The sequence below is a fragment of the Rhipicephalus sanguineus genome, chromosome 3 (assembly GCF_013339695.2).
Source record: "Rhipicephalus sanguineus isolate Rsan-2018 chromosome 3, BIME_Rsan_1.4, whole genome shotgun sequence".
Taxonomy (NCBI): Eukaryota; Metazoa; Arthropoda; class Arachnida; order Ixodida; family Ixodidae; genus Rhipicephalus; species Rhipicephalus sanguineus.
In genome coordinates this window covers 212621540-212643063 of record NC_051178.1, presented here as the reverse complement: position 1 = coordinate 212643063, position 21524 = coordinate 212621540, and the positions used below count along the sequence as shown (strand labels likewise).

The following is a 21524-nucleotide window of genomic DNA, read 5'->3' as shown; positions in this document are numbered from 1 at the left end:
ATAGCGAAAACAAAAATAAACCACTTGTAACTTTTATTTCATAAGTTACTCACGCCCAAAAGTTATGTTATCGGTTACTGTGTTTAGTGTGTAGGCTATAGCTACAACGGGAACCGGGCACAGCACACGACGTGGTTGCATGATGATGTCGGTAGACTTGCCTATATGCCTCTTCAAGCACGAACGAGATTCGTTACTGCCTCTGTTATTTCCGCAGATTGTGGACATTATGATGCAAAAACTGGCAGCCGCCTCGGATATCTCAGCGCCATCGCCCAAGGAATCACCCGATCCCGAGGCGTACCCGCTGCACAACAACTGCACGTGGGGTCCCAGGCGGAACAGCGTCTGCTCAAGCGACCTCTGTATGGCGAAGAAAAACGCCGCTTCAGGGCCACTTTGTGGCACCTTTCCGTCATTATTCCTCTTCAGCCTATGTTTGGCTTACGTTTCACAGAGCTTTGAATCTGAGTTCAAGTAACTATTTATTTAATCTGATCGTTAAAATAACACAGCTGTATACCAACAACTGTTGAGCCCAAGAAACGACACGGCACAAAAGAAGCTTTCACGTGGGACAAGCGCTTGTTTTACCGCAGGAAAGTAAGATCCCGGCATTGCCCGGAGCAGCTTTGTTTTCGGGACAGAGACTTCTTGTTTCTAGCGTTCGTTAGCGTACGGAAAAGCATCACGAAAGGCTCATCCCACGATCATCGAAACCTATGTTTTGCATTAAAATTTAGCATAATAGGAATCAATCTTCCTTATATACACAATGATCCATGTCGGCTTTACATGTTGTTCTAGAGCGGGTGTTTGATACACCATCAAAGTAGTTACTGTATGTGCTTCCTAATGGTAGCATATATGCAGCGGCGTAGCCAGCGGGGGTGGTGAACCTCATTGGGCAGAACCGTGTACGGAGCAGGGTGTCGGAACGCCGGTCCGTTGTCTGCAACAATAACCTTGACGTTGCAGAACATGTCCCTCTCTATAGAGAGATGACGCAGTTCGCATCCTCCCTTCCAGCTTTGGCAGCCACAAACCGCGTGCATTCGTCCACTGCGACTAGAAAAACTTGGGTCTTCTTGACGCCCTCACCCTTCTTTTTCAGTTCTGCAAAATCAAGGAGCAGTATTTCAAATGGTGTGTCAGAATACTGTGGAGTTACCATTTTGTTTCCACGTGGCTTAAACTTTGCTTTGCAAATTTGACAGTTGTGACATGTCTTTACATATTTAGCCACGTCGTCCTTCATGCCCTTCCAAGTAAATCTTTGGGTTAATTTTCTGTACGTTCTTTTGAACCCATCGTGACCTCCAGACTCAGGGCTGTCATGGTATAGTCGCAGTATTGTAGGTACTGCCGTTTCGGGCACAAGTACCTTGCCATCTTCTATCTTGAGGTCTTCGGAGCCTTCCCACAAATTGACTAGGTTAGCTTCTTCAAGATTATTGTCCCTGGGTACATGGAGTCTTGATAGAGCGTCTGGGTCCTGGTGCTTTTGTCCTGGGCGATGGGCCACTTCAAACGTGTACTGCTGAATCTCACTGACCCATCTGGCAAGCCGGCCTTTTGGTTGTCAATTGCAATATATAAGTCAATGCTTGATTATCTGTGTATAGTATAAAGTTTCTTCCCTCAAGATAGCTCCTAAAATATTTGAGTGCCATAACAACTGCCAAGGCTTCTTTTTCTGTGGTAGAATAATTTACTTGAGCCTTCGTAAAGGTATAGGAGAAATATCCAATCACTTGTAGCATTTGTGCGACGGGCTTATTGGTGTCTCTTTGATAAAGAACGGCTCCAGTACCATAATGAGAGGCATCTGTGCACAACTCAAACGGCAAGTTGAAATCCGGCAGCGTAAGTACAGGATCTGCCGAAATAATTTCGACGAGTTCGTTGTAGCAACGCTCGCAATCTTCCGACCACACGAATGGGGTATCCTTTTGCGTAAGGGCTGTCAAACACTTAGTCTTTGTGGCATAATCCTTTATAAACCCCCGGAAGTGTCCAGCAAGGCCCAAGAAGACGCGAAGAGAGTGCAAATCGAATGGCTTGACTAGTGTTTTTATCCGCTGAATGCTCTCTTCCTTGGTGCTTTTAGTCTTTCCGTCAAAGGACCTGCCTGAGAACACAACCGTCCGACAAAAAAATTCGCTCTTCTTAACATTTATTTTAAGTTGTGCTTTACTTAGTGCTCCTAGAACCATTGACAGGTGGTCAATGTGGTCTTCTCTTGATCTTGAATAGACCAGTATATCGTCAACATACACGTTGCAGAATTTTCCAAGAAAATCTTTGAGCACCATGTTCATCATTTTCTGGAACCATGCGCCAGAATTTTTCCACCCAAATGGAAGCCGGTTGTACTCGTAGACGTCGAAAGGCGTGACAAAAGCGGTGAACATCTTAGTTTCTTCTTTCAGTGGTACTTGCCAGTAACCCTTACATAAATCAATCCTGGAGAACCACTTGCATCCTCCCGTCTCGTCAATTATTTCGTCAATTCCGGGCATGGGGAACGGGAACAAGTCAGTTTGCTTGTTAACAAGTCTGTAGTCCGTGCACAACCGATAAGACCCGTCTTCTTTTGGCACAATGGTAATCGGTGAAGCAAATGTAGAGGTTGATGGTCTGATAATGCCGGAATCTAACATTCCTTGGAGCTCTTGCTTAAGCCATGCTTTCTTTTCGTGGCTTAGTCCATATGGTTTCTTTCGCACGACATTTTTATCTCGAAGCTCGAAAGGTACTTCAATTACTGTAGTTGCTGGTGGATAGTTCCCAACACACAAAAGCTCAGGAAATGTTGACACAACTTCTTCCGAGCACGTGACTTTCCTGTCTTGAGATGTATGTACGAGATTAGAATGCTCAGTGGTGATGGCGTCATTCCAAAGAATATTCATTTTAAATAGCTTCATGTCAGGCCTTGACAAAAGGAAATCAAACTCAACTCCTGTAATGACAAGGCTTTTCACCATATGCTCTTGACCTCTAAAATGCACTTTTACGTCCGTCCATTTCGCTAGCTCTCGGCATGTTCCGTCGTAACTTTGGACTCTAACAACTCTTCCTGTGAAAATGAGATTTTTGTCCACTCGCTGCTCGTTGATCAAGCTAACTGATGCTCCAGTGTCCACGATCGCTAACACCTTGCAATTATTTACAGTCATGGGTACGGGCAAAATGTTTGATTTCATAAGAAACACCATCTCCTGCAGAATCGGGCTTTCCTTGCTAGTAAATTTCCATGTCATGCTGTTGGCTAGTTCACATTCGCCTGGTATGCAAGATGCCACGCTAGTAGTGTAGTTGCCGTATTCGTCATGTGGCCTCGATTTATGTGTCGCCTCATGTATTGGAGTCACATCGGACCAGGTCTCACATGAGACGTATTTTAAGCAGTGAAGAAGCTCATCTGAAGTTGACGGTGACATATTCTGTACTTGTCTCCGCCACCCTTTTGTCATTGTTTGTATAACTAGTGGCACGATGCATGAGTCGGGGAGCGTGTGATCCGCTAGTTGCAGTAAGCGCCTCTTCTCAAAATAGTAGTCCAGCAAATTGCTATCTCCCTGCTTGTAACAGATAGCTTGATCCCATAAATGAACTGGGTTCATTTGGAAGGCTTGCAAAAAACTCTCTTTCCACGTTTCCCACGAATCTTCAAGGTGGTGCAGGACACGTAGGTCATACCACTTCTTAGCGTTCCCAGACAGGTATGATCGCATGTTTGTTATACGATCTGAGTCATTTACCCAGCTATTCTGTTTGCAGGCAGACTGATAAAGTTCCAGCCACACATCCGCGCCAGCAGTACTACCATCGAACACATCTGGTTTCACTATATCTTGACGTAGTGCCTTAGCTGTTATTGTCTTCAAAATTGCTTGTTGTTGCTCCATATAGTGGCGCTGTATATCAGTTAGCTGGTCTAATGCTTTTACTATGGCTCTCATCGACGGCGATTGCCTCGCATCTGCATCTCTTTCCGTGTTGCTCGCAATGCTTAGTCCCTTCCATAATTCAAGCTCTTCCGCTTTCACGTCGCTTGTTACAGTACCTCTTTCGGTGACGTCGCTCATCGGTGCGTATGCTGTGCTGGTGATGGTATCCGTCATTTCAGTTGTGGTCAGATGCTGCGATGCCTCAACAAAGTCCTCACCGTCCAGCGCATAGCCCGTGATGATGTGGCGACCGTCCCGTCTAGCGAGGTAGAAATATCCACATCAGGATCCTGTCGACTGCGCCAAATATAAAGTTCCAACAGGAGAAAGGAACGTTTACTGTTTAATAGACACAGTTTTCAGCCATTGCAGACTTCATCTTCCTCCTCTCTTCTCCGTCCGTTCTTCAGCCGCAGGATCCCTACATAGGAATCAATCTTCCTTATATACACAATGATCCATGTCGGCATGTTGTTCTAGAGCGGGTGTTTGATACACCATCAAAGTAGTTACTGTATGTGCTTCCTAATGGTAGCATATATGCAGCGGCGTAGCCAGCGGGGGTGGTGAACCTCATTGGGCAGAACCGTGTATGGAGCAGGGTGTCGGAACGAAATGTTTAAAGACGGATAGGGTCCTTCTTGGGGAACTTAAACGCGAAATTTTGGTCTGTCGTTCTGTTTGTCGGCACGTCACCCGATTCAGACCACCGGCCAAAGTTGAACCGACGTGCTTACCGCCCCCCATCTTGAACTGGTACGGCTGTTCATACTTGTGAACGTTGGTCGATCAAAAAGTAATAATATTACGCTATACGGAGACGTAACATAAGTAGATAAGTATTAGGTGGGTGTGTTCCGTTAATAGAAGTTCTAGATACGTAATTTCAAAGACGCTTGATGGTATGCGGTTTAAACGTTGAGACAGTAACGCGTTATTAAAAAGATTGCCACGCTGGAAGCGATGTTAGCGGTCCAAGCCGACCAAGCGCGAAGCGCCACAACAACCGTTCTTCGTCTTCTTCTTTCCGCAGGCGTTCTTGGTCTGCGCCCGACCATTTACAAATCACTCCCCGCGGAAAGGAGCCAATCCTGGCGACGTAAGGAACAGGTACAACTGGTGGGTCATAATGCGGCTTCAGTCGATCGACATGAACAGTCTCGCGGCCGCGACGATGGCGGTCCGTAGATGATTGAACAGGCTCAATCATATAGTTAACTGGGGATGCTTGACGTAGGACGCGGTAGGGGCCTTCGTACTTAGGCAGTAGCTTTGTGGAAAGGCCAGGAGCGGAGGAGGGAACGCGAAGCCACACCAACGTTCCAGGCGAATACGACTGAGGAGGCTGGTTTTCGTCGTGACGGTCCTTCTGGCCCTACTCGCCCTACAATGTTACAACCCTAGTTTCTTAAGGTGCGCTGAAAATGCGACTGCGCTGAAACTTGTCTTCCTCCGTGCCCTCTGCACAAGCTCATGTTGTGTTTCGGTTTCAGTTCAGTATTGCATTGTACGAATGACAGGGGGCGCCGCTCTGGCATTCCTGTTTTACCCAGGTGACGTGTAAGTAAGAGAGTTTGTGGAGAGTACTCGTTGAGTGCGGACGGTTCTTCTCCTTCGGCGCATCGCGCCAAACAGCGTGTTCGGGCTGGCCGGCGTCCCCAACGGTCGCGTTGGTCTCCGCCGGTCTTCGCCCTGCCGCTGCGCCGGGACCACCAGCCCACAACACACCACTCATGTTTCCCGACGTATTGCCAGATGGTGTGCATATCTCACGCAGCGCCTCTTCTATCGTCTTTAGACGACATTTGCAGCGAAGCACGCAGATACGCGGCCAATTTTTCGTTTCGGTTTTATGGCGTTTTTCACTGGGGGATCCGGAGCAGGTTTTTTTGCTCCGTGGCGACGAATCTGAATTTCACTGGTAGATTCGGAGCGGGTCCGCGCGTTTCACTGGTAGTTTCAGGGCAACTCGCTCCGAGGCGGATTGCTCTCACTTGCTCCGCAGCCAAGTCGCGGATTCGGGCGGAAACACGACGGGCAGCATGCGTCACATCCGTCATTGTGCGTTCGCTGAGCGGCTGAGCTTCGCAAAATGGCTGCGTTTGCTGCTGTGGTGGAACTTCTATCTAGCGACGAGAGCAGTTCCAGCAGCAGCTCGTCCAGCTCCGACGAAGAAGACTGCGAAGAGACGCAGATGCTGTACGAAGGCTTCTTTCGGGAAGCTTTCTCGGAGCCTCTCGGAGAAGATATGCTTGGTGAGCGTTGAGAAAATTCCGACACGCCTGTGATATTCTAAAGCAGTAGGACTTCTAAGGCGGCAGGTACGTAACTACTCAGAAGAAAGAAAAATCCTGCTCAGAACGTGCCGCATTTTTGCGAGCGCCGATTGCGGCCGTTGCCACGTCCACCTACATACCGTACGACTACGTGACCAGCCTTCACGCGCAGCTATCAAGAGTTATCATTACGGGCAGAATTTATTATCAGTGTGAAGTACGTAGCACTTACCATTGAGATCGTTCCCGCCGTTCCTAAGCAAGCCCAGCAACAAGCGACGCACAGCCGGAGTCGGTTCCACGTGCTCGTCCATGCTCGCAGCACAACTGTTGTATTTGTCGAATATTGGGAGGCAGCCCCCCACTTCGGAGCAGCTTTTTAATTGGAAGACCCCGTGGCGAAAATGAGGAAGGGCAACCCGGGGGGACTCGTTTTCGGGGTCGCGACCGAAGCGGCCCGCAATTTGGAGGCGACTACGAGTACACTCTAAAAGAAAAAGGAGCGAGAATGGAGCAACGGGCTCCGTTCCTCCTTCGGAGCAGCGACTTTCTCCTTTGCGGACGATTTACTCGTCGCGCCCTCTTGCGGCAAGCGCCAAGGGAGAAACTTTTCTCGTCAACCACGTGACTTGCGCGCGCGCGCATGCGCACGCCGAGTTACATCGTGATTCCGTGCTGCGGAGAGCGGCCGCCCTTTCGCGCTCACTCGGCAGCCTCAGACCACACTATCCAGTGCTACCGACCTCGGCCAGTCGCGTGCAATTACTAGTACCTAGGATTGATGCGAGCAACACACGAGTGACGTTCATTGTTTTTGTTCTGTGTGTTGGGTAACGTGTTTGGAGTTTTTTTTTTCTTTTTTTTATAGGCTCGGCGTGTGCGTGATGCGCCGCATACTTCCGTGTGTCTCGTGTTGTTTGTATGTTTGCGCACGATCTGCTTGTCATAAATACAGTAAGTCCCGCTTCACAAAACAGTCTTGTTTTATAAACACCTTGGACTGTACACTAATAATTCAATTTTTTTTTCGGCGTTAACATGCTTGGCAAGAGCACGCGTTTTTAGTTTTACACAGCACTTATAGCACTTATCAATATATCAGGCAATATAAGAAGCATGAAAGTTAATTTTTACAACATTTTAGCAAACGTGATACCACTGGACAGTGCATGCGTGAAAGTACGATAACATATAATTGCTGGAGTTTGACGTGTCGAAACCACCAACCATATGATTAGGAGGCACGCCGTAGTGTGGGACTACGGATTAATTTCGATCAACTGGGGTTCTTTAACGTGCACCCGAACATAAGCACATGGGTGTTCTTTGCCTTTCGCCCCATTGAAATGTGGCCGCCGTGGCCGCATTTTAACGTTAACCTGCATCATAATTGCACATATCTGAAAAATAAGTCAATGACTTCTGTCAATTAAGCCAAAATTATCAATCACATGCGTTTTGGAATTCGCAACGCCCATAGACTGTCGCGCCACGGAGCGGAATTCAGGAGCGTCCTCTCGAGGAGGGTTAGTAGACGACAAAATGGCGGCACTATGCAGTCGCTCCCTTGTTCGGCTGTGCTAGCCTCAGTGTTAACGCGTTGGCAAGAAAGGAACACTACGACTTTGCATGTTCCCTGCATCAGTGAACAAACCGGGCCCTCCGTGACACGAGAAGTCTGATTCGTTCTTGCGTGACGCGAAGTTTTCGTGAAAATACGTGGCAACTCGCGCTTTCAATGCTAGCCCACAGTGTACACATACTATCAGCTTCGCGAGGCTTTCTGTAGCCACGTAGGTAAGTTAAATGTTATCGTCTGACATATTCAGTTGAAGCTCACCCTGTTTTACTTGCATATATAATTGGTCAGTGTTTCTTGTAGTGCATGAGTCCCATAACACTGTACGCGGGAGGGAGGTCTCGCGGGCTCGCGATGTGCTCATGTATAACTGAGCGATTTCAAGTTGGCGATACATTAAAATAGGGCCTCTATCCTTTGTCAGCAAAGCGCTGTTACGAATCGTGCGAGCGACGTTTCAATCATTCGAGGACGCGTCTGCTCGGCGCCTTTCGTGGAGCGAACGCTTTCCATCCACGCCGTCCTTCGCGGAAGGTTTCGGGCTAGCAGACGCCGAAAAGAGACGATACGCGCTCGCCGCCATCTTTGTGAGGACTCGACGGATTGCCCCTATCATCTGTGCTCCTCTCACAACCTCGCTCTAAAGTCTGCTGTTTCCGCAGAATGAACTCCTTCTCGAGCTCAATCCTCCTGATTTCGCGTTCCTCCTCTTCGCGCCTTTTCTCGCGCCTCTCCTCGCGTGCCTGCGCTCGATCATCTCTCAGCCTTTGCTTGTCCTTACGCTCGGGCCGCTCGGCGCCGTTCCGCCGTGCGAGATGGCGCGATTACGAGTGGCGGCGAGCATTTGGAGCTAATGTTTATTGCTTTTCTTATGTGTCCCGTGAAGTTTCCTTCCGTGAACAACGCGGCGAACTGTCGCGTTCTAACCATTCTAAATGCGTCGTACACATGTCCCAAAAGTTATGTACACGTTCGTACGAACGCACGGAGACCCCTTTCGAGTTTATTTTTTCGTAGTAGTATTCGATTGTGGTGTTTTGTGTGCTTTATGTGCATTTAGCTGAGACGATTGTGATCGATATATTTCGCTCCGTCGTATGTTTGCGTGCGTGAACCCCGTCAGAACTTAACTATTTCAACTAGGTCATCGATGTTGATAAAATGCACTGATCGAATAAAAGCGATCGCGACGTTGTTTTTTGTGTGATGCTCGTTGGTCGCGAACGGCGTGCGAGCGTACTTCGATCTATGGGCCAGTACATGAGGTATGGTATAATGTTATGCTACGACGCGTCGATGTGAAAAAACGAAGATGAATTCAGAAATGTATGCATCCTTTTGTTGCTTATTTCATCGTCGGCTCTGTCTTTTTCCACCTCTTAGTAATAATTCCATGCAGTATGTACGCGGTTATCACCTAGTAGCTCAAATAAAAGCTGAGCTAGTACATGAGATTTTTGGAGTACCACTTAGGACTGGCAAAGAGGCTCAGGCAACATCTGCCAAAACAAGTCCAAGACGCGTCACACGGAAGTTTATTTTAGATATAACACGCACTCCGCCGCACGTCTCAAGTTATGACAAAACGCAAGCTGGTCAACGCGTGTGTGCGACGTAGTACGCGATAGATCCTCGAGCTCTTTTGGGGACACGATCACTTTCGCGAGATTTTCGCGTCGTGTTGTGCAGCGACTGTTACACGTACTAAGCAGACGTGAGCTGGTTAAGCCGTTAGCGGCGCGGCAGCTCACCTTGCATCGCTTTCGTGGCGCCGTGCGCCAGCTGGCTGTTTTGTTCGCGGACGGGGCGAGTTGCGCACGATTTTGCGAACGTACGTGATCGTATCCCAAATCCGTATGCTCGAGAATATCACTTCAGCTTTTCAGCAAACCTAGCCACATATTTTCAAGCGGGCAATGCAGAAAAACCAACGCGCACGCGGCGCAAAGTTTCGTTTGCTGCCACGGCGGTAGCGTTTGTTTACGTTTAGGCTGGCTGTCCCAGCGTTCGATTTTGTAATCTTGGGGCAGCTTCGGGTTGTCTCGGGCTTCCCACACACGTGACCAAGACGCTGTTTCCTGTCCCGACCGGAACTAGCTGGCTGACCCTCTGGCTATCTCTGGCTGCCAGAAAGCTGCCAGAAGTCCGAAAATCGAAGAGCCCCAGTTGCAAGTGTGTTGCAAGTGTGTGAAGAGCGTCGACTAGGACGTCCGCCTTCAGGTTATCAAAGTTTTATCAAGGTCTTCTATTATTTACGTTAAATTAAAAGCATTGTGACAAAGGTGCGCCTCCATCCAGCAGCATCACCAACGCTCGGCACGCTCGGCTCGTGCTTTTTCTTCCCTCATCTATTACGCGAAGAGCTACCTTTGACTTTTGCATCCGTTCTCACTATTTAGCAGGGTTTCTCGCTATTAATCAGTCAACGTGTATTAGTTGGTGTTCGCGCTAAGTAAGAGAAAAAAACGTTCGTTCCTCTCGCTTTTCTTTTTACGCTAACTCGTTCCTTCGGACTTTTCGATGATTTCTGCACATTTTCCCAGCTGTCCATAGAACCAATTGCACATTGTGGGAGAAAGGTGCAGATGCAAGGGTGGACTCTGAGGATGGTGTAAGCTCGTCGCCGCCTTGTCTATGTTTGTCAACAAGTGCGTGCACACATCCTGCACAGACCTATCATGCGCCTGGCTCTGGCCATCGCCGCGTCCCCTTCTAGATACCAAGATGTTTAACGCTTCGTCGCAGGGTCACGCTGTCACCTTTCCCATAGCACGCAGGAAAACGTGTCGGAACACACAGGCAGAATGCAGGGCTTTCGAGCTTCTCTTATCATTGCGCCAGAAGTGGGCATTGCATATGCGGTTTCGGTGCTTCACAAGCTGCCTAAGACCTCCATCGGGGCTAAAAGAAGGCAGAGTTTATGACCACAGCGAGCAATTATGCGCAGTAATATCAAGGCAAGCATTAAAAAAATTAAAAGCGTCTGTTTATCTCGCACGTTGCACCGCCCTTATCCGACGCTGTCATCGCTCGTTCTCGTGAGCCTTCCTTATAAATCTGTATAATTTTATTTTTGGCAGCTTACCGACAGTGTGTCTGTAGCTGTTGCGACAGCGATACACGCCACAATACATAGTTACACTCCTGTTTGACCGCGAATTACCTTCGTCCTTTCGAGCTGCTATGGTTCCGCCCGTACGCACCAACTCTCAGCCGCGACTGACTAGAAACGCGCCGCGCCGCGGGCGGCGCCACTTGTTCAGTCAAAACTGCAGCGCACTAGGCCTTATAGTGGCCGGCGACGGGAACGATCAAGTCTGGAGGAGTCGGAGGGCGATCTCCTGCTTCCGAGTTAGCTCTCTGTGCGGATCTGGAAAAGATTTCCTGCCTAGCCTATAGTGTGAAGTGACCTCGTGAAAGGTGGTCAACGGGTCTCCGTCGGCGCCGTCGCCACCCCCCTCCCCCGCAGACTGCGGGGGGCTCGTTTTCCCGGGGCGGAGAATGAGTCCTCGCGCCCGAGCGTGAGCCACTTCGTTGGGGTTGGCGATGCCGTCGACGGAGGCGCCCATGTGGGCGGGAAACCACGTCAACTCATGAGGGAATATTGTAGATTTAGTTAAAATGCTGTGAGCAGCCGAGGAGATTTGATTGGCATCAAACGACCTGACGGCCGTCATGGAATCAGAAAAGATGGGGCATGGATCTTTAGTTGTTAGTGCCAGAGAGGTGGCGACCTGTTCGGCCACTCGGATGGACCTGGTCCTTACCGAGGCGGCACTCACAGTGCGACCGCTCATGTCTACCACGGCGGCCACGAAGATATTCGGTCCCGAGCGAGATGCATCGACGAAAAGCGCGTTTTCTCTTCTGCTGTTTAACTCTAGGGACTTTAGTCCAAGCTACCGGAGATTCCACATCTCTCCGCTCGATTTGCAGCCGACGCCTCCTCCACGTGTTGCTCATGTCCAGTGATGCCAACCCAAGTCGAAGTTTTATCCCTAGATTCACCCCCAAAAATACCCCAGACTGCAAGAGAAAGCCCTAGGTTAACTTTTTGATGTCGTTATTCAGGTTCATTCACCTTCAACAAAGTATAAAGATCGTTCGCTAGGTGGGCCCAATTCGTGTGAATTTATGAGAAGTAAAGAACGTCATGTTAACAGCCACTGAAAGTCTTTTTGCTGCATTTTCTGTGGAGCAATTGCACGAGGAAGGAATACTAAGGAGAGGCCCTATCGTATTTCAATGCATTGCGAAAAGTGTGGCCGAAATGACGTAAGATTTATGGGGCAAACAAAACAGCAGACGCCCCGCGGCGTCCTCTCCGAGGTGGTTAGCTTCTACGCATATAATAATATCTGGGGTTTTACGTCCCAAAACCACGATATGATTATGAGAGACGCCGTAGTGGAGGGCTCCGGAAATTTCGACCATCTGGTGTTCTTTAACGTGCACCTAAATCTAAGTACACGGGCCTCTACCATTTCGCCTCCATCGAAATGCGACCGCCGCGGCCGGGATCGAACCCGCGACCTTCGGGTCAGCAGCCAAGCACCGTAACCGCTATACCACCGCGGCGGACTAGCTTCTACGCAGATCGGTAGTCCCGGCGTAAACTTAGCGCGTATTGTGCGGTTAGCACGCAGTAAATTGTTGCAAGCAGACGTTTACCAGGCCTTTCGTGCGTGGCAGGCCCGAGCGCTGCGTGCTGAAATTCTTCGTGGAGCGTTTTTGTGCAACAGTACAGAATACCGGTACGTGCCGTGATCAAAATCGTTCAGCCCCTGCATCATCGTATTCGAACTCACCTAGCAGTGACTTACGCGTTCTGCTGGGCGTTAGGCCTTCCCTTTCTCATAGCCCGATTTCGCGATCTGTTGCCGCATTAGCGTTCTTTGTTCGTGTATATGGAGTGAGCATAGTAGCTATTCGGCGCAACGCCAACTTGTAGTTGACGTAACTTCACGTCGAAAAGAGGACAGCGCTGTATTGTATACGCGATCGTTCACGTAAAGTTTGTAATTCCAGTACGCACAAAACAACAAGCACGCAGCGAGCGCACACCGCACAATACATACATCACGTAGTCCGATAACAACAACATAAGTTTATTGCCCTTTCGTTGAACGACACAGCCTCTAAAAACGTACGATGCTGTCGGCGCATGTTATGTACGGCGCGTCAGACGCCAAAAACAAAAGTTCACGTGTGTTCTGAGTTGACACAATGAACAAGAAGCAACAGAGCGCACATCCGAGAGCTTCGCATGCAAATACTGTGCATTAGTGTTCAGCAATGAAGCGAACGTGTACGTACACATGAAAAGTGACACCCGGTACTTTCCGCGATGCACGCGATTTGCACCGGGTATACGCAACCATACGAAACAGCTGGGCATTGCGTAGCTTTCCTAAAGAACACACACAAGGAGCAGCATGCGTGAATCGACTGCGCCGCTTGCACGGCGAAAAAAAAAAATGCTCGAATCGCGCATGCGCTTGCAAACGACACGGCGGAAATCGCGAAATGTTTCGAGGCTCCTTCGCTAGGAGGCGATGCGGGTGTTTGCGAGGCTAGACATGTGCGCCGGACCAAGGATAGGGTGGCTAGAATGGGCCACCCTACCAAGGAGGTTAAAATAACATTTGCTGGAGTGGAGGAGGCACCCCTCAGCTGAAGCCGCGCGCCGCCATATTGCCATAGGCAGAAGGCGCGCCTTGCGCAACGCATAGAGTTTCCTACAATACTTACTAGAGCGAACTCTGGCGCTAGTGTCTATGGGAGCTGCAATGCATCGCGCTTCAGCCAGCATGGGAATCATGGGTAGTACACGGATTTGTCTAAACTTCGTTCTTTCGGCTCCGTTTGGCTCCGCGTCGCCTGCATCCGCTTTGTCGCAAAACGAAGTTCAGCAAAAATCAGCAGTTTCACTTCACCACTTTAACTTCTTTAGGCTCACCGATTCAAATCTGGTCACGAAGTTCACAACGATCCATTCTTTTATCCGAAAGAAAACCAAAACATAGCAATAAACAAAGCCACAAGTGCGTTCGAAGCCCACAAGCACGAAGACTAGGCAAATCCGTGTACTACCCATCGTTACAGTGTACTAGAAGCTACCATCGTTCCCATGGTGGCTGAACGATCGCAGCGCCATAGTTCCCTCTAGGTCATTTTAGGAAACTCTATGGCGCAACGCATGCTGCAGCGGCCGCATAGATGTTCCAGATGTTCTCTGGCGTGGTGGCATTCGGACGTTGTTGGGTACATTGTGCGTTGCGTAGGCTGTATAAGTCGAGCGAAAAGGTACTCTGGGGTGAAGTTTCAGTTGTAAGCAGAAGATTTCGAGCTTGATGAACACTTCTCTCTATATGCCGGAACGCATGCTGACAGCTCGCAATCTGTCTCTAATTTCACATCTGACGGTCATTCTTTTTTCCTAACTGGTTTCTTAAGGAGCCAAATATTCGAAACATGTCGGAGTAGGCTGTTTGACGGGAAGTCTGGAAGCCAAAAGACGGCGATCACATATGTTAGATCGAGGTACTTCTCGCCGAATTGTTTCGACCGGACTATAGCTGCGACCCGGGAGTTGTCCGACTGTGCTTGACGCATTTATTAAACACTTGCAAAACCTAGTGATACACATTCTTGTTCTTGTTGATACCATGGGTGCGGAGCGCAAATAGGAAAAGGACGCACCGGTTTGCTATTCGTTGCAATTATATAAATAGGCGACTCCCTAGATTTCGTTATCGGTTGCCCTGTTCGTGTTATAAAAGGGTAGCTCGCAACTACGACGTTAAGTAACGTCATTTGGGCAGTACACAAGGACCTGTTTTTTCTTGTATTTGTGCCTTTTCTTTTGTTATTTTTATTTGCTTTATGCAGTGCAGCGAGTAAAACCAGTAGGTCTAAACTGTGAAATGCTCGTTCCAGCTGCAAATAAAGCGACCTAACCGAGGCCCCGTGGTACTCTGGTCGTTATATGTGTTCAAATTGAAAAAAAGTTGTTGAAGATGTGACAGTTGCATCACCTACACGACAGCATTACGAAGAAGCGCTTCATGTTTCCCAAGGGGAGATAGACAGTTCAAGGTGAAAATTCTGCAGCAGAAAAATTGCAGTCTGATCAAAAAGAGCGAGGTTCGATCCTCAAGCGATAATAATCGAGATCAAGGATCAAAAGCTCATGTCTGAGTAGGGCAGGGGGATGTTCACTTCGGTCTTCCCCCATACATACAGGAACCGCTCCACAGGGCACGAAAAGACCAGAAAGGCACGTATCCATCCGAGCTGCGGGCGTTTGCGTTAACGCTGCACTTCTTTTCTCCATCAGCTTATATGTAAGCATGTACATTCGAAGTTTAATCGAGCACTGTAGCAGAGCGCACTATACGAGAACAGTATACCGAATTCCATCAAAGGAAATGCCTTCACAGATGAGTCACTGTCTCGAAAAAGCTAGCCCAATGCAGCACAAACACTCTACGGCACTTTGATTGTTAATGACAAATGGGGAAACATGTTGGGATTGTGGGCGACTAAGTGGCTAAATATGTGGACTTGAGAACTGGAATGCATGACTTACGACATAGGATGCCACTTGGGCGTTTTTAATTGATTCATTGACAGGATAAGAGATAGCCGATCCAACGAAATAGTATCGAAAAGCTATATATCTATTGAAATAGTGTCGACTGCAAGCTGAATGCCCATATTTGAAGCACGTCGATGCAAACCCAAAACTATTGGTTTTGGAGGTTATGAGCTTCTCTTGAGAAAATAAATGGCTTTCAAGCCTTGATGCGCATATACTTCTCGATGAGCGTATCCTTGAGTGTGGAGCTTTGGACACCCACATTTATATTCCGCTCAAAGAAAGTGGCCGAACTCCACATATGCGTAAGACTCCGTCACATGACGAATGAAATAAACAGGAGAATGAGTGCCGAGAAGTGGGGTTTGCTCTTACGAGGATGCTTTTTTTAAAAAAAAACAATAATACAGACCCTTCATAGATGTGCATGCTTGCAAGGAAAACGCCAAAAGAATCAAAATGAAACTGACTGCATTCTTATCGGCCATTTGGCTTCTTATTCTCGACAACTTCTCCCTTAATGCTCGCCATAACCGTTAAAAGCCGCGGCGGGCGCGCTTTGGCTCCCGTTTCCTGCCTATGGCAAGATGGCCGCCGCGCGCGCGGCGCGGCTTCCCTGCGGCCCATTGCACGGCCGGGCTAGACCGCACGCGCGCTTCCGCGTGCAGTCTAGCCCGGCCGTGCCCATTGGTAAGTATTGGCCTCGAGGCCCACCACTGGAAACGCCGGCGCCACCGTCGGCGTGACGTGCTTGGCAGGATCACGTGGTCTCAGCGGCCGTGTCGGCTGCTTGTGGCGCATTGCCGCGTGCTTTGAAAACGAGTTTCAAGTCCCACATGCGCTGCTGTCTGTTCAAATTCGGAAATTTTCTCTCATTTTCTACTCAATTGAAACCATTGTAATAGAGTGGTTGCCTCCGAAGGCGACGAACATGGGGCTCTACCGCTCGGTGCCGCAGTGCCGCGCTTACGCAAAGGAGCCCAGTGTCAGCCTGCACTGGTAACCGTGGGACAAGAAACAGCGTGAAGCATTGGTTGTAAAGCTAAGAACCGTCAAGTAGCCACCTGCTACGAGTCTTGTGTGCAACAAGCACTTCCGCGACGAAGACTTTTGTTACTGCGTCGGGCCCGCGATGTTCGGTGAGTAGCAGACAGCGCGCACTGAGACGATGGCTCGCGCGCGCTTCCTCCCGGCAAATGATGCTTATCTGCCACAGGATGGTAAAAGCGCTACCTTTTACCACGTGCGATGCCATCTCAGAAGCCTCCAATGCGACCTCTTGATCGTCGGCCCCGTGCTCAGCGTCCACAAAATCGGCTGCAGATGCGCAAGTCATTGTTTAGATACGTTGAATTAAAAAACGCACAAGGTCCCTTATGCATTCGTTAAAGATGACTAGAAGGCGAAAGCCATCTTCTTCTTGTCAGTCGATGTAACGATTTTCCCGCGCCCCCCTCCAAAAGCGTTCTGCACCTAACGCGGTTTTGCACGGCCTCCGTGACCAATCACGGAGGCAATGCAAAGCGACCATGACGTGTGAATACGTCATCATGTGACGTCACATTATGTGCCGTCATAATGACGCTACATATTTTGGCGATCTGTGACGTCATGATGACGTCATATGGTGACACCATCACGTGATGATTATTTTTTGCATCACTCGTGTTGACGCCGCCGACGCGGGACGCCGACGGGCAACCTTCCCATTTGATGAGGCATGCATTGCTTCATAAGCTACATAAATTTTGCATTGCTTCCGTGATCGGCCCACCGATGATCGGGCCACCGGCCAACCCCATGTATTTTCTTGGAGCCTCATTTATTTACGTGCGAAAGATGCCACCCTGTTGGCGTTATACACGACACTGCTGCCAAAATTGCTGGGGTACTCGCCAAATAATTACTATCCTGTTTTGCGGCTGCTGGTTGCTGCAATACCTTCTATTTTATTCACCGCTATTTCAAGTTCATGTGGGTCCTAGTTCACCGCCGACGTTTGCAGAACAAGTCCGGCAAACGTTACTGTATTTTCTTTCTTTTCTTAGGCGTCGCATCCTACTACATGCTCGGTCTCGTAGACTGGTTCTCCTTCCACCAGCAATCTCGAAGTGGTGAAGCTTTGGGCTATGAATTTGTTGATGACAGAGAGCGGCGGCAAGTTCACTGGAATGCAAACGGAACGATAATTAAGGAGCATTAAAAAAGGCGTCGCATTTGCTCACGTTTTGTGTGAGCACCAAACGAAAAGAATGCGCTGAATAAAGAAACAGAAGCAGCGGCATTTGCCCGCTGAGAAGAGCGATCAATACGCAGTGGGAGACAACTTGTCAAATGACATTGAAACGTACCCAAATTTAGACCGAAAAAAAAAAAAAACACTGAATCGTCGGGACGGCAGATCACAAAGTTGCCATGCGCACCGAAGCCGCAGTTGTAAGGAAATTGTTCTTGAACTGCTCTGATAGCGTCCGCGCAACAGTAGTTGTTTGTTTACTCACAAATTCTCATATTTTGCGGCCTAAAGTTCACAGCGCGGTGCCAAAACGCCCTCGTAGCAAGCGATACCATCAGGAGGAACATACATGCAGACGCTCATACATGCAGAGGCACCGTCAGTCGTCGCGAACCCGTGCGATCGCTGGCTTGAGGCTTCTTTCTGTTATGCTCCGTTAGGTTATACAGGCAGTCTACTCTAACGAGATATTTCACATAGTTTGCACTCAACGAGTGACTACCTTTCACGCAAGAAGCCGGTTCAGGGGTCTCCAACGCGGTGACAGCGTGAAGCGAGTCGAGTGCTCGGTTTTCTGCAAAGAGACAGCGACTGTAGACTATCTTGTACTTTCAGTTCGTCGAAAATGATTATTTTGACAGTAAAGAACATAGTTCATTTGGAAAGTACTTACAGAAATGCCCTGGAGAGCTTCCGCGAGGTGTTTTTGTAGAGCGCCGACAGCAAAACCTATGGGGAGTGCGCCGGCGGTATCCTGCCTAGCACGCAATCGAGGCGCGTCCGATAGAGGGCGACCTCCACTCCAGCAAATTTTATTTAAACCTCCTTGCGCCGGACCCAAAATCACCGGCGGCGGCGCGCCGGTGTTTCCACCTGCGGCGGCCATAAAGTATTGTAGGAAACTCTATGGCGGCGGCGGCGCGTGAACGGCGCGGGGTTCATCGGACCGGCGGCGGCGCGGCCGGGGGGGGGGGGGGGCGAAGCAGTGAATGCGATAAGCACACGCTATAATGTTACATGAACTAGGGCTAGCAGCTAACTCTTTTTGATCCGATCTCACTTAACTCTACAAAACGCTGGTGTATGGCAATACGTCCGCTCCCGGGAGAGAAGCGGTTTTCGGTCAGTTTGTCGTATCAGTGGTCCGAGTGCGAAGCAGTGAGATCACAGCGCTCACAGTGCGTAGATAATATATGCGAGCCGTTCGCTGGGGGATGTCTGCCGAAATAGCGCGCGTGCCAGCGCTCTCAACCGCGCCCTCATAGTCAAAGTTCACAGTTGCTGCTCGAGTTACGCATCCCTCTCCCCAGACATCCCTTCCTGCTCCTTCGTCCAGCAAATGGGCGCCGGGGCGTTTCCTTCTGCCTGAGGAGCAATCGACGGCAGGCCTAGCACGCGGGTTGATGTTATTCCGTGTGACTAGAGATGGCCAGCTTGTTTCATCTCTGCTTTAGCCATGTTCCTTGCCAACGCTCGCGAGCTTTTACTCGCGGGTAGTACATACAATGCGTGGAGCGATGTTATCGATTTAGAGTTTATACGGAACATGACGGCGACGGTGAAAACCTGTCCTGAGTGTCCATACAATTTCTAACGCAATAAAAAATGTACAAAAAAATCGTCGAAGCGGGCTCGCCTTTTTTCTGGAAAGCTGAATCGTCTCCGCTGTAAAGAGTTCGTCCGTTGGAAGAATCATATAATGCGGCACCTTTTCCATTGGTTTCGTTCTTGCCTTCAATACCCTTTTTACAGGGGACATCTCCTCGCCACTTATTTCTTCATAAAGCACGCGCACTATGTCAGCACTAAGCGTTGAACCTATCAGGATTTCGCGCTTGTCGGCTATAATCTGTTATCACTGCATGCGCGGTTGCAAACGCACAAAATGGAGCGAAATCAGTTATTCGCGCACGATAGTTCTGCAAGAGAAGCAAGAGCGGGTGGACGGCGGCATAGCAAAGCAGTGTCGGAGACAATTCACAACTGTTATTTCTCGTATATGGACCAGTCGAGAGTATGTACCCTGATTATGTCACGTGAATCACTGTTCTGGCATCACGAAGTGCACAAAAAGTCAAGAGACGCTAAAAGAGAATAACGCGCTCGTTGTTTTTGTATTTTGAGAGGCTGTTTAGGGGCCCTTTATAAAAACAGGGCGTTCAAACACGGACACAGGACAGTAGTCAAGACACCAGCGGCGAAAACGAAGGTAGACACAAATATTTATCTGCGCATTCCTATGTAAGAGGCCATACCTATCAATAAAGTGCGAGTAGTAGTCCACGTGAGAGATAGCTGTTCACTCTCTCGACTTTTCTCTTATGTCCGTTTTTCCACATCATGTCTTCTTAACATGAATACCTACCAACTAGCTGAGCTATATTCTAAGTTTGCCATTCTCTTTACTTCTGTATTTATTTATCGATTTACTCGATTTATCGATGTCAGTGCATGTTAGAGAACCCTAGGTGGTCGAAATTATTCGGAGCCCTTCTCTAAGCGTGATTCATTATCATGCCGTAATTTCGGCTCGTAACACCCCAGAAATTATTAATCATCCAGCAAAGCTTACCCTGGGTAACTGTCGCTACGCCCTGGTTACTCATATATTTGCATAATTTTGCTTACAGTCCTGCGAAGGGTTCTAATGTATTCGTTTTTTAAAAGTTGCAACAAGAGCGAGCGGCGCAATCACAGCAGGTTATTTTTATTCTCAGCATGCAGCAGCCCCGTAACCGAAACGTCCGTGCCGGTCAGCTTTCTTTCGCGTTGATATCGAACTCGCTTATCGTCTTTTCGTGACCGCTGGTTGATTGTCGGCTATGTGATTTTACGAGTGTTAGTTTATTGTAAGACGTGCATATTTACACCGGTCGTAGTGTCCGCTCGCCAGCGTTAATTCCATTCGAGCTGCGCCTTGAGCGCTAAAACCAAGACACAAGGGACCTTTTTCTTCCTTTTCTCTGCTAAATTCTGCTTCATATTCGCGTCGCGTGTTTCTGTAGCATAGTATTTGTGGTCTGGAAGAAAATTACGTCTTCAAAACTGCAATGAGGTGTGTACTACAAGCCAAAATAAACGCTAATCGGCGGCTGTCAAGCGCAGCAGACGACCCACTTCCGGGACGAGCCCTTAAAACTTCCGGTAGCCGTGCGCGCGCCCGGCCGTGAGTAGAGTTACTGTATATGCTACCTTACAAAGGTAGCATATACAGTAACTCCAGCCGTGAGAGCAGCAAAGCGCCATCCAGCAAACCTAGTGGAGATCAGTGGTTCGTGCCGGTGCCATGCAGTGCGTGGCCGAAAACGCATCGCCGCAAGGCCAAGAAACAAGGTGCAGTTTCGTAGCGGTGGGTGGGACAGGAACTGACGTTAACTTGACAACTGTTAGTTGATACCTGGTTTAGACCAATCGACGAGCTCAGGGGAACGTCAAGTTGCCCATGGGCAAGCTTGCGTCACTGCGCGTACGAGGGGGATTGGTCAGGCGGAGAGGCACGGGAATTGTTTTTCGAAATGGAGGGTCTGCGCGGCATGCAGCGCTACAATATTAGGAAAATATGGTCGCAGCAGTCCACTGTACGAATTGGCGAGCTTGTTTGGGGAGCCTGTTCACTGTCCCTTTACGGGAACCCTGAAACAGTTTTGACGATTTTGTATAAACGCAATGAGCAGGTAAAAGAAGTCCTCAGAATCGTTTGAAGCCGATTTAAGCTCTCTGCGTCTTTATAAACATGCGAATTGCTACAGATCGCAGCGGCTCAGCCAATCGAGTTTTCAGCTTGTCGCACCTTTCAAATGTAAATTGTTTCAACAAACATCGCACCCAGCGACCGATCTGATTGGATATACCCAGTCCACGTCCTGAACCAGTTAGG

General features: G+C 49.0%; 1 protein-coding gene across 1 annotated transcript in view; it reads left to right on the top strand.

Annotated features, from left to right (window-relative positions):
• The window catches only part of LOC119386296 (arylsulfatase B-like), a 171572-nt gene extending 171091 nt beyond the window's left edge, over positions 1-481 (top strand). Inside the window, exon 10 of the mRNA XM_049414296.1 lies at positions 218-481. Within this exon, the coding sequence (XP_049270253.1) occupies positions 218-481 (264 nt within the window). The remainder of the gene's footprint in view (positions 1-217) is intronic.
• The last annotated feature ends 21043 nt before the right edge of the window (positions 482-21524 follow it).